This window comes from Ammospiza nelsoni, chromosome 12, assembly GCF_027579445.1.
Source record: "Ammospiza nelsoni isolate bAmmNel1 chromosome 12, bAmmNel1.pri, whole genome shotgun sequence".
In the NCBI taxonomy this organism is placed as follows: Eukaryota; Metazoa; Chordata; class Aves; order Passeriformes; family Passerellidae; genus Ammospiza; species Ammospiza nelsoni.
In genome coordinates, this window is record NC_080644.1 from 2,863,073 (window position 1) to 2,880,720 (window position 17,648).

Sequence of the window (17,648 nt, forward strand, 5' to 3'; positions counted from 1 at the left end):
AAAAAGATTTATCAGCAACAGAAAATATATTAACGTGTCCTAGTGCAGGCTCCCTGCACCTGCCTTGCACTGGTGCCACTGCCCTGACCCTCCATGGAGCAGCTCAGGCAAAGGGAAACACAAACACAGAAAAGGCACGAGCAGGGCTGAAGAGCTGTCACAGTCCCTGAACAGCAGGGACCAGCTCAGCCTCCATCAGTCCCACTGGGAGAAAATTCCTGTTCCAGGCACAACAAGGCAGCCCCAGCCTTGCTCAGCAGAACACAAGGCAGCAGCACACTCCCTTCCTCTCTCCTGGTAGCGACATTAGGAACATGCTAAAGGAAAGAAAAAGCTGTTTTTGTATCGCCTGGACACGGCCAAAGCGATGGAGGGACGGGCCGAGGGAAACTGAGGCAGCAATTCCAGAACCTCGAGCGGCTCCCAGAGCTGCCGCGGCCCCGTGCTGCCACCTGCGGGCAGCAACGGGAATGAGCACGGCCCGGAGTGACCGGCACCGGACCGGGAGTGACCCCGGCCGGGAATGACCGATACCAGATCCAGCACCAGGAATGACCACGGCCGGGAATGACCGATACCAGATCCAGCACCAGGAATGACCACGGCCGGGAATGACCGATACCAGATCCAACACCAGGAATGACCACGGCCGGGAATGACCGATACCAGATCCAGCACCAGGAATGACCGATATCGGCACCGGGAGTGACCACGGCCGGGAATGACCGATACCAGATCCAGCACCAGGAATGACCGATATCGACACCGGGAGTGACCACGGCCGGGAATGACCGATACCAGATCCAGCACCAGGAATGACCGATATCGGCACCGGGAGTGACCACGGCCGGGAATGACCGATACCAGATCCAGCACCAGGAATGACCACGGCCGGGAATGACCGATACCAGATCCAGCACCAGGAGTGACCGATATCGACACCGGGAGTGACCGATACCAGATCCAGCACCAGGAATGACCACGGCCGGGAATGACCGATCCCAGATCCCACACCAGGAATGATCACGGCCGGGAATGACCGATACCAGATCCAACACCAGGAATGACCGATATCGACACCGGGAGTGACCACGGCCGGGAATGACCGATACCAGATCCAACACCAGGAATGACCGATATCGACACCGGGAGTGACCACGGCCGGGAATGACCGATATCAGATCCAACACCAGGAACGACCACGGCCAGGAATGACCGATCCCAGATCCAACACTGGGAGTGACCACGGCCAGGAATTACCAGTACTGGACCCGGGAGTGACCACGGCAGCTAAGAGTGACCACTACCGGACCCGGGAATGAGCACAGCCGGGAGTGACCGCTACGGACCAGGAGTGACCACAGCCGGGAGTGACCATGGCCAGATCCAACACCGGGAATGACCACGGCCAGGAATGACCGATACCAGACCCAGGAGTGCCCACGGCCAGGGATGACCGATCCCAAACCAGCCCTGCCCCTGAACTCCAGCAGGAGCTCCTGCAGGAACACCAGAGCCAAATTCCAGTCTCAGCTCCTTCTTCTTTTGTCCAGGATTCTTTTGAGGTCAATTCTTCCAAATTTCAGGATGCAGCTCATTCTAATTGACACATCACTTCCACAGGGTCACGTCACATTTTAGCATCATTGAAGCTACTACGGTGTCAAGTCTGTTTCATTACAGAGCCAAAATTCTAAAAGAATGTATCCAAAGGCCTGGTTTTACTCTTTCTCTGCATTTTATCTGCTGGGTCTATGAAAACTGTATTTCCTCACACATTAACTATTTAAAGCATAGACAATTTCAGCTTGCAGAGGAAACTCAGAATGCAAGTTTCCTCTTCTTTCCCAAATAACTGAATTATCTCAGAACACTGTTACATAATGCTACAGAACACTCCAGTATTATCTGTTTCAGACATGAATAATTCCTCTGTATTTAACAACTCCTCCACAATTAGTAAATTAAAATATTTTAAATTTGGCATCTGTTCAGAATATGCATTGCTTTAAAAGATATTAATACATATCTACTGGTCTGAAATATGTGAGTAATATAATGAAATTAAATTATCTCTGTAAAATATAAATCAGAATAGTGATGCAAATATTTGCATTTACATAGTTATGCAAACTCTTAATCATGAAGAACAATCACTGCTGTAGAAAAGCATAAGGCCCCTAGGAATGGCTCCTGAGGAGGTCAAAGCATTCTTTCTTCATTTCCAAAATGACACATTCATAGCTTCTAACTACTGAAATAATAATTTGAAAGTTCAGAGATAAAAATATCTTTTATTACTACATTCACATTCCACTCTATGTAGTCTGATTTTTAGATGTCAGCACAGAATGAGTCAGCTTTGTTATTAACAATTCAAATGAACAATATATATTCAGCAAATTGATCAAGGAATTTAAACAACTTCTAAAATTAATTTTAACCAAGCAATCTGCTGCTTAGAATTTATAACACAAATGGAAACAGCTCAACAAGAATAAAGTTAACAATATTATTGAAGCAATTATAATGAACAAAAGTATTCTTAAGTCCTGTCACTTGTAAGAACAAATGAACTTCCTGAAATCTTACCAGCATGAAAACAGACACAGAGCAATCAATATGAAACTTTATGAACACTGAAGTAACAGATCTGCAATGGAGGGACAGAATCAATAAGGAACCAAAATTAATTCAAGCCCTCTGACTTTTCAGGGTTAGCTACAGAACTGAAGGAGGTTTCTGTTACCACAGTGGTAATTCCTGTTCATGTGTTTGACTGAGATGGTTGATGAAGGTCTGGGTGAGGCCTTTGGTGTGGTCTCTATAAATGGGATTATTTATTTAAGGCTGCAATTATCTCCTGCTAATCCCAACATCCTCCCTTATCTGCTCACTGAGCACAGAGATACTGGGGACACTGCATGGCCCAAAGCTCCTGGCCCTGCTCTGGTCACAGAACAGCTGCTGAATTAAACAAGTTACCCTAGAACAGGTGTGTAGACATGTCACCAAGTACAGGATTAAAGGTGCTATGTTAATAAACTAACTGGCAAAAACTTAAAGATTCATTGTTTCATTTTTGAAAGTAAAAAAGTTAACAGCTGCAGTTGCTGTGAGCCTGCAGCTCACCTGGGGTGCCCAGCACAGGAATTCTGTTCCTGCCCACATCAGCAGAACCTGCAAGCACAGCCTGCCCCACCTGCAAACCCAAACCATTTCATACTGGTCAAATTCCACACCATAATGAAGTTAAACACAGATGTTAACCTTGAAATTGGGATGAGGGTTTGGCATCCCAATTAAATTCAGTTGTTACATGACCTAATATTATTAATATTTGTTAGTTATGCTGGCACTTATTTTTAATGAAATGTAACATAAGAATAGCAGCATTAAATATGAATATTTTAAAAGTATTTAAGATTTTATGAGGCTTCCAAGTATTAATTATAAATTACAAAAAAAAAAGTGTGAACAGAGCATAAATGGCAATTGTGATCATTGTAGTGAATCAGGAAAATTAATAGTACTTACTGCAATGACTCTAGTAATCATTAAGAGTTAAACCCAGTAGTTCTTATAACCTAAGGAAAGTTAGAGAATTGTATTTGACAGTTAAATTATTTTCTGATTTTAAAGTGTACTATAAACATGAACTTTCCTAAGTAACACCGTTGTGCTTTATTGAAGATCTAATTAATTGGGTGTGGTGTGGATCTGGTGCTAAATGGAGGATCACAAACTTACATGGAACGCTTGCAAGGCTGGTTAAAGAAAACAGATCCCACCTGCATCCAAAAAAGAATCAGCTTAAGGTCACACAAGGTTTCACATTCCCAGAATATGGGGTCGTCCACACTTCTCTGCCACCCTGCTCCTGCTTCATTTTTGCCATGCCGTTCTGTTTCCCCAGCTAAGTGAGCTGAGAAAAACTCAGACAAAAGATTAGTTTCTAATTACCAGCAGTAAGAGGCATAAAAAATGGTGCTTTTCCACAAAATTGTGTCATGCATTCTATTGCATCATGAATTTGATTAGAAACTAAAGTGTTTGCAGAAAGGAGATTTAGTAAATGTACCTTGTACTAAAAAATCATTGCCTTTCATGTGCTTACCTCAGCAAAGTATAAGCACTGAAGTTCAGGCAGCTCTCAGTGATACTGAGGGATAAACTTGCCTCAGATCAGTCTGCAATTCTGTGAGTAAAGCTGGCAAAAAACCAATGAAAGGGGAAACAACCAATCTATTCTTTAATAAATAACTCTGAAATTAGCTGATTTTTGCCACTCTGTTATTACCTGTATGTAATAAATCAGGTGAAAGTTGCCTCTAACTTTCACATTTTGCAATGGTATTTAGGTCACACAGTAGAAACTGCAGCAAGAAGAAACATGAGCACATGAGAAGGGCTTCAACCGCTTCCAACCAGCATCTTTTCCACCTTTCTAACTGGAGGTAGTTCCACACTTTGAGTTACACCTACTGAGAACAAGGAAGACCAATCTGTTTGTGCATTGTTTGCCCATCATGCTGAGGATCCATTTCATGAGCTGCTTCTGCTCTGTGTTCCCTTGGAGTTGCTGTTTCTGTCCCATCTGAAACAGGAATAATCTCACTGGCACAATGTTCATTTTTCGCAGTAGAGTCATCTGGGAATAATTTCAGGGCAACTTTGAAAAAGAAATTAAATATTGGGATGATTAATCAGAAAGACAAGTAAATATTTCAATAAATTTAACAAGTATGCAATTTAATTTAGTGGAGAAAATGCTGCCAATATGTAACTAAAGCACATCTTTTATCTTGCACTTTACTTGGGGAATGAATTTATCTTCTGTTGAATATTACATTACAAGCCATGTTACTGAGTTTGGTATTCTCATCAGAGGAAAACGAAGCATTTTTTAACTGGAAATTTAATTATCATAGGCATGCTTTTTCTTTTTTAAGTATTAGCAACAGCAAATCACTGACAGCCCCAGTCTCACAAGTCATCATCTGCAAAGCCGCACTGAGGATCCCACAGGCCCCTTCAAGTTGTGCAAGTGGACAGTGATATATTTAAATACTTGCAAATGTCAGTTTTGGGGAAAAACCTTCTGGAACAGCACAGAAATTTCTAGGTTTTGTGTGAGTCAATTAATGAACTGAATATTTGCATGAACAACATCTGAAGACACATTATCACAGCCCTAGAAAATCAAGCTTTCAGATGAAGGTATTTACAAGATATCAAAAAGAAATTGTTTGCATGCAGGAAAACATTAATAAGCAGCAAAATCTAATTACTGCAAAAACATAAACACTGCAGCTGTAACACTTCTCTCTAACCATACCATTACAGCCTCACCAGTGAAAACAGAAGTGTCAATGCTAATGTAAACTCAGCTGCTGATATATATTCATTAGATTCAGAAAAGCTACAACATTTTTTCTTCTTGCCATGTCTAATTTTCTCTCAGTGCAGATACAATCTGATACAAAGGGTGAGGTTTAGGGACACCTAGGCATAAGGTGTATCTCCATTCTTGTCTCTTACTCCACAAAGATCATCTGAGAGCATTGCTAAAAAGGGAGGTTAGGGGCAGGAATGGTACCTGTGCAGAGACCCAGCTCACACAACAAGAATTTCTGACACACAATAAAGCCTATTCTCAAGTATTCTTCCATTATTAGCTCCACTGTGAAACAGCAATTAAGCAGCAGGTAAGATTCACTGCCTTAGCCTTTTAGTCTTGATTCTAATTTACATGATTAAATCCTAACTTAGTCACTGATTACCTTCTGCCTTAGCACACTTCGGGTTCTCATGGATTTTATTTTTGCCTTTCCTTCCTTTTCTGGGTGTAGCAGTTTTTGCCCTCACCAATCCACGATTTTCAGCATGCTTACATATATTGCTCTGTTAGCATAATGAAGAATAAATATATCAATCAAATCTTAATCTATGTAAGCAATTTAACAGACACAAAGCAAATATAGTTCTGACAGACAAATTCTGGAACACTAAGTGGAAGACTGACTTAGTTAACAACTTCCATAAAACTCCTGAAGATTTTCCAGAATATATTAAAATTCTGCTTTCAAAGAACATTGCCATTTGGTGGGTATAAAATAAAATTTATCATTTTCTGCTTCCTGGAGAAGCAATAAAGTTTCACATGTAAAATCTGTATGTGGAAAAAGGGTCACATTTACTTTAAAGTGTGCACAGTTAAGCCAAAATGAGAATATGTTCTCATTGCATATGGTTTTGAAGTGAATAATAATTTCTTACTTTCCTTGCTGAATGAGTTCTAGCTATCCTAAAAGCACTCTTTAAAATAAATTTTTCAGTTCTGACTGAATTTAGTCAGAATTCAGCCACATTTCAGGCTCAAATGCTACATTTTGCTCTTTATCACAACATCCCTGAAAGTGACTGCTCTTACTTTATACTTCTAAGCAGTCCACGTACCAAAGACTTATCAAGAAGATAGACTCATCCTTCCAGCATATCAACTTCAATTTGTGAAAGATTTACCCTGGAAATAAGCACCACTACACTATTTCAGTTGGACAGCAGTCGGAAAAGTTTTTATTTTCTTAAGGTGACTATAACCCCAAACAGTGTCTCACAAGACCATCACCAGAGTGAGCAGTATTTTGTCAGGAACTGAAATACCTGGCTGCACTGAGCACACCTGAAGCTTTTCTCTCTCCTGTGAGCCCTCCTGTGCTGCAGTCCCTGCACTGCACTGCCTCCTCCTTGTAGGAATGCAGATTCCTCAGGTGGACACCTGGACAGTTATTCAAAATAACTCATTTTAATGGCATGGTTTTTATTTTCAGAGTTTTGAACAAGAGCTGGGCTGTGTACAGCCCTGAGAAATGTCAGTCTCACAGAGGAAAGCACCAAAGAACCTTCCATGCTCTCTGCAGTGGGGTAAAATAGACAAATTAGTTTAAGATTAAACAAAAGCTGCAGCAAGATGTTGTAACTTCCCAAAGAAAGCAAGCCTGAATCTTGCTGATTTCAGTGGAAATTCTTTAACAAATCAAATACTCCAAAAAAATCCAGTTTTAACACAGAATTTTCATGTACTTCTGGAAACTTAAAATTATATATAGGCTTTTTTCTTACTGGTCAGCTCTATTTTCACCAACACTTCTTCTGAAAAACCAGAGGGTCACAGTGCCACAGGCATCAAGCAAATCATAAAACAGAAAAAGCTAAATATTTGCTACTTTGCATTTTAAAGAAATTAAAATATCAACCACAAGATGTCACCACATCTCCTTGCAGGAGGAATTTACCTGTAAAGCTACAAATACATTTTATTCAAAATATTGTGATAATATGAAGTCAGCTATAACATATTTGGTGAAATTTTGTGAAAATGAGAGATTTCACCTCCACTTAGCTCTATATTATGTTGTTAGTGTTTTCCTTTAGACTCACCCAAATCACTTTTTCGAGAAAGGAAAGCACTACAATGTGGACATTGGTGTTTTGGCCCATTTTCTCCATGTTTCTGTAACACATGGATTTTCATGGTACCTCTCTGAGTGAATCTGGCCTGGCAAACATAACACTCATAGCGTTTTTCACCTATTAAAAAGAAATTAAAATAAGATATGCTTAGAAACTCTACTTATTTAATATAAATTCAAATTCCCACAGAATTCAGCATCCATGTTCTAACAGCAACAGTCTCCAGATCAACCAAAAGTTAATATTAGTTGACAGTGCACAAAAGGCCAAACAAGTCTGCAGAAGTTTACATAACTGATTGCAACACGAAATCTTGGCTTTCTGAGTCCACAAGTCAAACTGCTGAAGCATAAAGCCTTTCATATAATTCTAAACTAGGAATAAGGAATTATTTAAAATTGTCATCTATTCTTTCTTGAATACTTCATGTACGAAAATGCAGAATTATCTTCAAATATGCAAGGAGAGAAAGTAAACAGCAGTAAAACATCATGGTAAGAGTGATACACCATCAGCCATTGATAATGGTGGGAAGAGAAATTAGGAAAATATTTTCTTGCTTTTCCTCCCCAAAAAGCCACATCAGTTGTGACTACCATTAAAAATTACATCAACACTGGCAACTGGCACAGCTTTGAACCAGCTCCAGACTGCTTCTGTGGAATTAGTCCCTGCCAGGAGTAGGTTACACTCTTGAACTCTTCCAGTTGGACTCTTGTGGTTGACTCTCATAAAAAAATAATTCAGTTTAATTGCACCAAACTGTCTCAAGATATGAACCAATGCGTGACAAGTGGGGATATTTGGAAAATTTGATTCAAACCACGCTGTCACACTCTGATTCAACCTAAAACATTAATCAGAGCACAAATTACATATCATAATTGAGCCAAGTTAAACCCTGAAGTACAGGATTGATACTCACTGCCCCTGAGATGACTTGCATGTTACAGAGCTATGACAAGAACACACTGCTTTCAATCTTAAAGCAATTTAATTCTTTGTTGACCAAATTGGTTGCTGGCAATCTGGGGTCACAATAATATCTATGTTCTTAACAGAGAATTAAAAATCTCTCACAGGTACCTCTCCATGTAAAATCAACTAATTGAGAAATAAAAGAGACAGCTTGACCCACAGAAAATGAAATATTTCATGAAATGTTTCTCTAATATAAAAGAAGTTTAGGAGGAACAGCAAGACTAACTACTGGGATTCCAACTGCCAAATCCAGAACACTGAAAGAGAACATGTTTTTACTCCAAATCACAAGTTTAAAAAGGGCTAATTGTGAGGCTGAAATAAGATTGCTCTATGAATATTGAGAAGCTGAGAAGCCCTGGGCTTGATCCCTAGCCCAGAATCCCACCTGTGTGAGTTAACATGTGCCTCTTCAGTTTGCAGGCATCTTTGCTGGCATAGCTGCACAGGTGGCAGGGGTAGGGCCGCTCTCCCGCGTGCGAGCGAACGTGGCGCCTCATCTTGCTGGCCTCAGACAGAAAGGAGAGATTTCCTAAAGCAACATCTACATTAGAGATGCATTTCATTAAAATATAAGCTATTTTACATGCTGCACCTACTGCAATTTTAAACTTGGTATTAATCCCAGAATTAACACTCTCACATTTGTGTTTTTCCCTGCACAATCAGCCTGTTGTGGCTTTAGGACACTTCTGCACTCTTTCCCCATATTATCTTACTTTCCTATTTAGTGTCCACATTAGCAAAATGGGAAATTTTATAATAAAAACAAACAAAGATAAAATTTTAAAAAGAGGATACCTACTACTGTCAGGCTACTTGGATATACCAAACATGAAATTCTTTGAAAACACTCAGGAAAATAAATGAAAGACCAAACTCATTATCCAGAGTCTATTCACCTTCAAGTCCCAATGAAGCACTTTAGTTACAAAGTTTAATTCAATTCTACTTTTTTATGCTGTTTTTCTGATATGTTCTACATAAATATTGTAGGTATGTGATTAGGAGTTATCAACTGTTCAGTTCCTCCATTTATGAACACAATTAATGAATTCATTACTAGATTCCTTCAAATCTACACTACTATTCACTTAAATAAAATTAAACATGACTGCCAACCTTTGATACACAAAAGTCAAATAATCTGCATGGCAGTGCTGGAGAGCTCTTTCAGCTTTCTTTATTCAGGTAAAGCTCACAAGAATGTGAGTTCTGTAACAGCAGTGAATGCTGAATAGCTCCTTACTGAAACAGGGGAAAGAATAGGGTAATTTAGTATCAGCTGTCAGGCTTTTTAAAGATGCAAGCTATCAAAAATCTAATTATTAAGATAAGGTGCATGGAATAAAGTTCAGGATTGCTTACAGCTTTAGATCTGGACACAGCACAAATTCAGATATTGAACATCCACTAAACTGTGACAGTGATTCAATCACAGGTGCATTTCTAAAAGCCTGTGCACCCAATTCAACTGCAATTTCCAAGTGCACCCTTAAGCAGACTCTAAGGTATTTTATTCCCGATGGAGAAAATTCTAGAACTGGAAAAAACCCATACATCATCAAATATATAAATAGAATACATTAACTTCCTTTTAGACATTAGCTAGTATTGTCCTACAGTAGATGGAACATAGTGGAAATGAGGACCAAAAATGCTTTTGTAGGACCAAAATCACACAAACATATTGTCTAACACCAATTTTAGCATTAAAAAAAGAGGAAAAGCTCTTATAATGCAACTAGTTCTTAAACTAAATGAATATTAATTTGAAGCAAGATATTTGCAAATACTACATGGACAAAGAAAGGTTCCAGGAACTCAGGCTACTTGTTCCTTTTCTTCAGGATGATGGGGATGAAAAGATGTGCACACAAATGAAATGTAATGCAATGTAATGAAATGTAATGAAATGAAATGTAATGAAATGAAATGTAATGAAATAAATGCATGCCACCACAGAGTTGTAGCCATCAGCCACCTTGCAGTAACTCTGCAGCACCATTACAGATAAACACAATCCATCAGCATGTCCAAGGCCATCAGCAGAGCCTGGACTTCTCATGGTCAAAAAATCTGGGCAAAAATTGGATGTACATTAAAATCCTGGCATGTGAAAACCTTCACACCCTCCAAAAAGATTCAGTAAGGCTGTACTTACTTCCACACTGGAGTATTCACATATTGTGCACTTGAAAGGCTTCTCCAAAGTGTGCTTGTACCTCCTGTGTCATGCAAGTTCCCCTCAGGTCACAAAGGCTGTGTCACACTCACTGCATTTATGGGGTTTGTTCCCTGCAACAATGCATGTGAGACTTTTATTCAACACCACAGCAATTTGATTTGTCTGCCTTACATCAACATGCAAAATTTTTTAATAAAACCATTTCTGATATTCTGATTTTTTACATACAATAAATCATAGAATGATTTGGGTTGGAAGGGCCCTTAAAGCTCATTTTGTTCTACTCTCTGCCATGGGCAGGGACACCTTCCACTGTCCCAGATTGCTCCAAGCCCTGCTCAACCTGGCCTTGGCACTTCCAGGGATGGGGCAGCCACAGCTTCTCTGGGCAACCTGTGCCAGTGCCTCACCACCGTCTCAGTAGAGAATATCTTCCATATATATGTACACAGTAGATTTATTATAAACACAATTTATCACTTTGCTTGATATGTTTATATAGCTAAACGAAAACATCACAGAAAATTCTATTCTGCATGTAGGAATGCAGCACAGCTGAAATCACCGTTCAGCTGACAAGAATTGTTACAATGGTACTGAACAAAATAAACAAACACACACACACAGAGTTCCTAACTACAGCCCATGTCTTCTCAGTGCAGAACGCCACAGAAAATCAGAGGAATTTCTGAGCATAAAATGATCACAGAACACAGCTCCAAGGCAAAGCCACTTGCCTGCTCACTCACTTTTGAAGGCAGTGTGTAACACAGCATTTTCAAGCCCTGGGTACCTGTGTGTGTGTTGCCATGGCTGTGCAGCAGAGCTGCTGTACGGAAGGCCCTGGGGCAGAGGTGACACGCGTGACGTTTCTCGTCCGAATGGGTTTTCAGATGACACCTAAGACTCCACAACTTCACTGAGGTGAACGTGCAGAAAAAACAGTTGAAACTTTTCTCCTGTTGGAACAAAGACACATTTACGCTGTACATGCCACAAAATAATGACTTTACTTTTTTAAAAAAAATTGTACCATTTCTAAGGAGTCCCTGCAGTCTGGGTAAAACTACTTCAAACTTCTACATCACAGGATTCATTAAGACTTAAGTGATTTGCCCCCAAAATTGTGTTAATTGCTGGTGATACAGTTTAGAATCTAATCCCAGGAAACCTAACTCCTACCCTTGCCCTCACCACCAAGACAGGATGAGATTTCCTCTCTAAGTACCATCTTTAAGACTTACAGCCTGTGCAACAAACTTCTTGATAACAACCGTGTAATTAGAACTAATTAAATTTATGCAAAGATTTGGAAATGGCAGGTTAAGCTACTCCCAGCTTTCTGGTGCTCTTGAATCTGTAAAGTGCATATAAAAAATCATGATGTGAAAGCATCTTTAAAATTACTGGTTGAATTTAAGGGGAAAAAGTCAGTTCTGTGGAGAAGTCATAGATTAAAGTTCGAGGCACAAGAGTAATGAATTTCTTTTGAGAGTAACAAGTTAAGATTAAATGTGCAACACTTTTAGTTATGAAGAAGATTTGAAACTGTGAAATGGCAAATACGTCATATCTGAAGAGTCTTTCCAGAACAGTTGTCTCAGCTCCCAAGTGTGCTCTCTGTAATGATTTTCATGCTGAGACCAAAATGCATTTCATACATTGCTTTATACCACACAGAGATGTGCAGATAACACTTTGCTTCAGTAAAAGCAAACAAAACCACTTTATTGTCATTTGTTCATTGTGGATTCATGCCCACACAAAGGAACATTGTTAGCTTTGTTAAAACTGCTCAAACGTGCTTCCTATAAAGGCTGTAACTGCACCAGGGGACATCAACAATTTGTACAGTATCCACAGAGAGCCCCAGCCAAGATACCTTAACTTCCAGATACAACACACACATTTACAGACTCAACATCATTGATGTCATCCAATTTTTACAGTACACACACAGTTACTAGGGAAACAGATGCTTATCTGTTCTTTTCTGAGTCAGTCCTTAACTTCTGTAACATACTTTAAGGTTTCTAACATCTTAAATCAGCCATTTTCTGTTACTCTTATTTAGGCTTTGGGAAAGGCTTTGCTGACAGGTATTGATTGATAAGTGCCCACCACCCTCTGCTGGCAATGTGGAACCACTCTAAGCTCAACCATAAACCCTCAAACAAGCACATTTTGAAGCTGAATGAGTGGATCAAGACACTAAATAAATTACTAGGTTTATTCAAAGGCACTTATACAATATTAACTTTGAAATCTCCCTGGAGGTTTCAAATACCACACACTGTTCAAAAGACCATTAATTTCTAAATGCCATCCAAAATGTCTCTCCTGAACACAAGGCAGATGACATCAGCCTGAACAAGAGCTTCGAGCACTTAGGGCTGACGTTATTATTTCTTCTTCCAAATTTCCACAGAATTTTACTTAACCTAATCTAAACAATTACCACTGTGAATATTTAATGCAAAACTTCAACCTCAGTTCAAAATCTTACTTTACATGTCTTATTTAAAAATTAACTACAAAGATTATTAACTTTTTACCTTTTTCCTGTTATGGAGCACCAGCCTCAAATTTTAGATTCTTGAGATTTCTTACAACTGTTTGTTCTGATGCAGTTGAATATTCCTGCTCTTTACTTTCATTGAAAGAGTCTGACAAATCATCACCCCCTTTGCAGCTCTGACTCTTTGTTTCCCCAACAGTGGAAAAAACTTCCTTTCCTTCCCCCTCTTCAGATGGTCTCAGTTGCTGGATGTTATTTTCAGATGCAATGGCATCATTATCTCTGTTAATCTATTAAAAAAAAATGTTTTACAACTTTCTCAATTAAAGGCAAATCAACTGAGCAGTCAACAAAATGCAAGCCACCAATTCGTTCTGATTTTCAGTCTTACATGTGATGGACAAAATTTGCATTTGGCATACAGCAGCCTAACTGATAAGCTACAATTAAGTAAGAATAATTACTAAAATTATGTCCTCTCTCTTGAAAATTTTATATAAAATTTCAGAGCATCATTTTAAGTTTGCAGCACTGAGAACACAGAAACACGTATCTTTATTTTTAAAAGAAAATATTTAAAATTTCATTTCAGTACTTCTAAAAGGAAATGAGAAGTATGCTCTGTTTTTTAAACAAATTTAGGACTTTTGCAGGCTAATTGTAATGCTTTCTCTGTCATATACCAATGAACCAGGCTGTGATACTTCTTGCATTAGCTAGACTCAAATATGGCAATATGACCTACCTCAGAAATCATCTAGTGATGCACGAAATTTATGAGAAAAAAACATAGATTTTAATTGTAGAACCAATATAATAGCTAGCACAGAACAAAACAGCAGTGTTTGCATGTCTTTTTCAACAAAATTCATTTCAAATAGGACTGTATTACATAACCAGCTTTACAATGACTGCAGGATTGAGCTAACTGAATTAAGGAGAAAAAGGGAAATTCTGTAATGCCACTTGAGATGGAGTCTATCAAACAAATAGTAGCAAACTGATGAACTAAATTAAAAATTTGTCTGAATTTCAACAGTTAAATATCATCTTGACATCTTCTTGATAATCTGGGTCTCTTCCAACTCAGAATATTCTCTGAATCTAGAAAGCCTAAATTTCTAGTTTGTCCTTTTAAAAATGAGATGAAATTACAAAAAGATGTACAGAGGACTGAATACTTAAGCCCAATAAATAACATTAATGCTTAATTCTGAACCAAATCGGTGTGACAGTAGAAGCTAACAGGGAACAACATATCTCTAATTCCACTTTATGCAGAACTTGTACCTCCATCGGGAGCGTGCCTAGTGGTTTTTCTGCCGCATAGCTTTCTGCACTCTTTATTTGCAATGTATGGGTCTGCGGCTGCTCCGAGCCATGGAGCACGGAGATGCCGTCCCGCAGGGTCAGGGCCATGCCCGGGGGCACGGAGAGCACCGAGCCCGGGCAGCGCCCCCGACCCGGCCCGGGCAGCGCCCCCGACCCGGCCCGGGCAGAGCCCCACGGCCCGGGCAGCGTCCTACGGGCTCTCTCCACACACACCGGCCGTAGGCTCGGCTTTGTCACCTCCCGGGACGCAGATCAGGGCCCTGCGGGCTCCCCGGTGTCCGTCCCCTCCCGGGACACAGGACTCTCCGGGACGCGTGTCCCGCCCGCACTGCGCTCCCCGCTCGGGCCAGCCTGGCCTCGCCGCCCTTTCCGCTGCAGCCCCAGGGCTGCGGAGCGGTTCTGCTCGAGGTTAAACACGAGGGCAAACCTCGGCCGTTCAGGACCAGCCCCAGCCCTGCTCCTCGCCCGGGGCTCCCCCGGCCCAAGGCCCCTCTCGGCCGCTGCGGGCGGTTCCCCCGCGGGGAGCCGGGTCCCCTCGGGCTGTTGGGCCGGGCCCGGGCTGCCCCTCGAGGGGAGGCGACAGGGAAGGGGCTCAGCGCCTGCCGTGCACCTCGGCATGGCCGCCTCTGCCATCCTCTGCCTCCCTGTGCCGCTCCCTCAGCAGCAGCTGGGGTGGGAGCCCACTCGTGGTGGCAGCTTTGGGGAACAGCTGCTTCTCACCTGTTAATTCCCTCCAAAACACAAAGCCCCGAACCTGCAGAGGTTTCCCTCCCAATGCTCAAGATGCCCGGTGCTCCTTGGTCCCCATGCATGGCAAGACCTGTCAGAGCAGCTGCCGTTTTCTCACCCTCTGAGCTGGCAAAAATGAAGATCTCCGAGCCTTAATTGTAGGCCCTTAACCTTCTGCTCCCACTTGGCTGGAGACCGCGGGGCTGAGCTCAATTGGTTTCTCCACTTGGGAAATATCTGAAGCACTTGCCGTGTTTCTGTGGCGGAAGCCTCCAGCCGGGAGCCCGGCGCTGGAGTGCCGCTGAAGGGGCCGCCTGATGCTGCCGCCACACAAGCGTTGTACAAAATTGGCTCAAGTGGCTTTGCAGAGGCAGTGGAGCGATGTACAAGCATCGTTACACTGTTCCTTAGGCCAGGATTGGTTATTCAGCGAGAACAAGTTGAAATACTTCTTTCTCCAAAGGCATTGTGAAAATGTCTTTGAGGTAAACTTGCACAGTTTGAGTGACTTAACATTTAATCTTGTGTACCCTTCTAGACTAGTAATTTCCAGCCATCAAACATTCTATAAAATCCACTTACTTTGAATACTCTATTATATGTCAGTGCAGATGACAGATTTGGAGCTTTACCTCTAAATATTAGCTCTGTGCATTGCAGGGTACAGTACACTGCACAGGGACTGCAGCCCAGTGTAGTCCAGATCCTGTTAAACTGAATTACCAAACACAAATCCAAGCCCCAAACCAAGTGGTGGCTTTCCTTGTCTGTGGAAGTAACCCAGTACAACTGGCATTTATGAAAGATCTGTAGCAAAAACAACAGCTCACACAACTACCCTCAGATTAGGTGGGGTTATTAGACCTCATCCTCAGAGATATCAACTGAAAATCTTATAAACACCCTTGACAACAGCCACTCCTATCCACAGTTCTGTAAAATCTTAAATGGAGAAATAATACAACATGTTTACATTTAACAACTGCAGGTTAGTCATAACTATTCTACTGCTTGGAATCAGCACAAATCCAAAGCCATTATTTAAGGCTGAATGTCTATTCCAGCAATTTAGTGCTGATATTTTGGTTAGACACCACATTATTCATCATCCACAAATCCACAGGCTCTCAAAAGTAAAGAACAGGATGCAGAGTACACAATATATTCACATAATTAGGCTGCCAGTAACTGTGGCCAGAGATTTTACTTCTTACACATTCCTAAATCTTTTCAAGTTGCTCTGTATACTGTGCAATTATGATAGTTGAAGGGCACTGTAGGAAAAAAGTTGTTATAATAGTACACCATCCTTTAGGTTGTTTTAATGAGGTTTTCTGCACTTCAGCAGTCATCAACTTCTAAGAGCTGTCCTGCGTTGCACTTCTGCATTATTAATACCAGCACCGTCCATGCAGCTACAGTAAAGGTCTGTCATTATTTCCATTTTTAAACTATATTTCCAAGGATTTATAGCTCAAATGCAGAATGGCCCCTTCAGTTCATTTTTTGCTGAATTTAAAGGAACTATTTGGATCAGCAATCTACAAATTCAGCCAGTTTCTGAGTAGGTTTTGATACACTAGAGGTTAACAGCTCCATAATGGCCATTATGGTGTGTTGTGTGAACAGTCTCCAGTTACTGCTGCTGCATTGTCTATCTCCAACTGCAATCAAGCTTCTACCCACTCCTCTGGGAGTCTGGTTCCTTCTAACACATCAACAGCCTGCATGAAAAGTCTATCACGAAAGAATAGAGATGTATTTTGCATTTTAAGTCATAATTATACTTTGGGGGGTAAACGTTCAAAATGAATTATTGTTTGTTAGGAGTATTTCATAAGGAGCAAAAGGAATTTAATGTAGGCACATTTTCTTGTGCTAAAGTAACATTACATAAAAAACCAAAATTCAGCCACAGAATTGCAGATAAATTACTGATAAGAATCTACCAGTGCATGAAAGTGAGTACATGGACAAGTAAAATCCTCAATCAGCAGAGTAAATTTCCTTGGCTGCACTAAGGAAACACAGCAAACTTTGTTCTGATCTGCGGTTTTCCACTCAAGTATAAACAGTGCAACTGATTTTTTAAAGCAAAATACTGGGTTATCTGTTCAGATTGTCAGTCTTAAATCTGAATAATGTCTTTTATAATATTAAAGATGTTTAATGTGTGTTAGGTGGAGCCGATTTTTAAAAAGCTCCATTACCATATAAATAAAGCATATTTGACCTTGAATGTAGTTCAAGGTTTGCTTCCCTTACTGTGTTTTAGAAACTCACTTTGGATGACTGCAGAGGCTGTTTATCCATCCTCCCTGGTGATGCTTTGCACCTCCATCACAGGTTCCAAACTGCAGTCCTCCGATGCCAATGGAAGGATTGCCATCAATTTAACAGGGCTTGGAATTAGGCCCAGAATAG

General features: G+C 40.7%; 1 protein-coding gene across 1 annotated transcript in view; it reads right to left on the reverse strand.

The window, feature by feature from the left end:
• The window catches only part of CTCFL (CCCTC-binding factor like), a 58,269-nt gene extending 40,621 nt beyond the window's left edge, over positions 1-17,648 (reverse strand). Inside the window, 8 exon segments of the mRNA XM_059481112.1 lie at positions 5,784-5,904; positions 6,741-6,781; positions 7,444-7,593; positions 8,846-8,966; positions 10,622-10,755; positions 11,439-11,601; positions 13,181-13,453; positions 17,508-17,648. Of these exon segments, the coding sequence (XP_059337095.1) occupies positions 5,784-5,904; positions 6,741-6,781; positions 7,444-7,593; positions 8,846-8,966; positions 10,622-10,755; positions 11,439-11,601; positions 13,181-13,453; positions 17,508-17,537 (1,033 nt within the window). The 5' untranslated portion in view covers positions 17,538-17,648.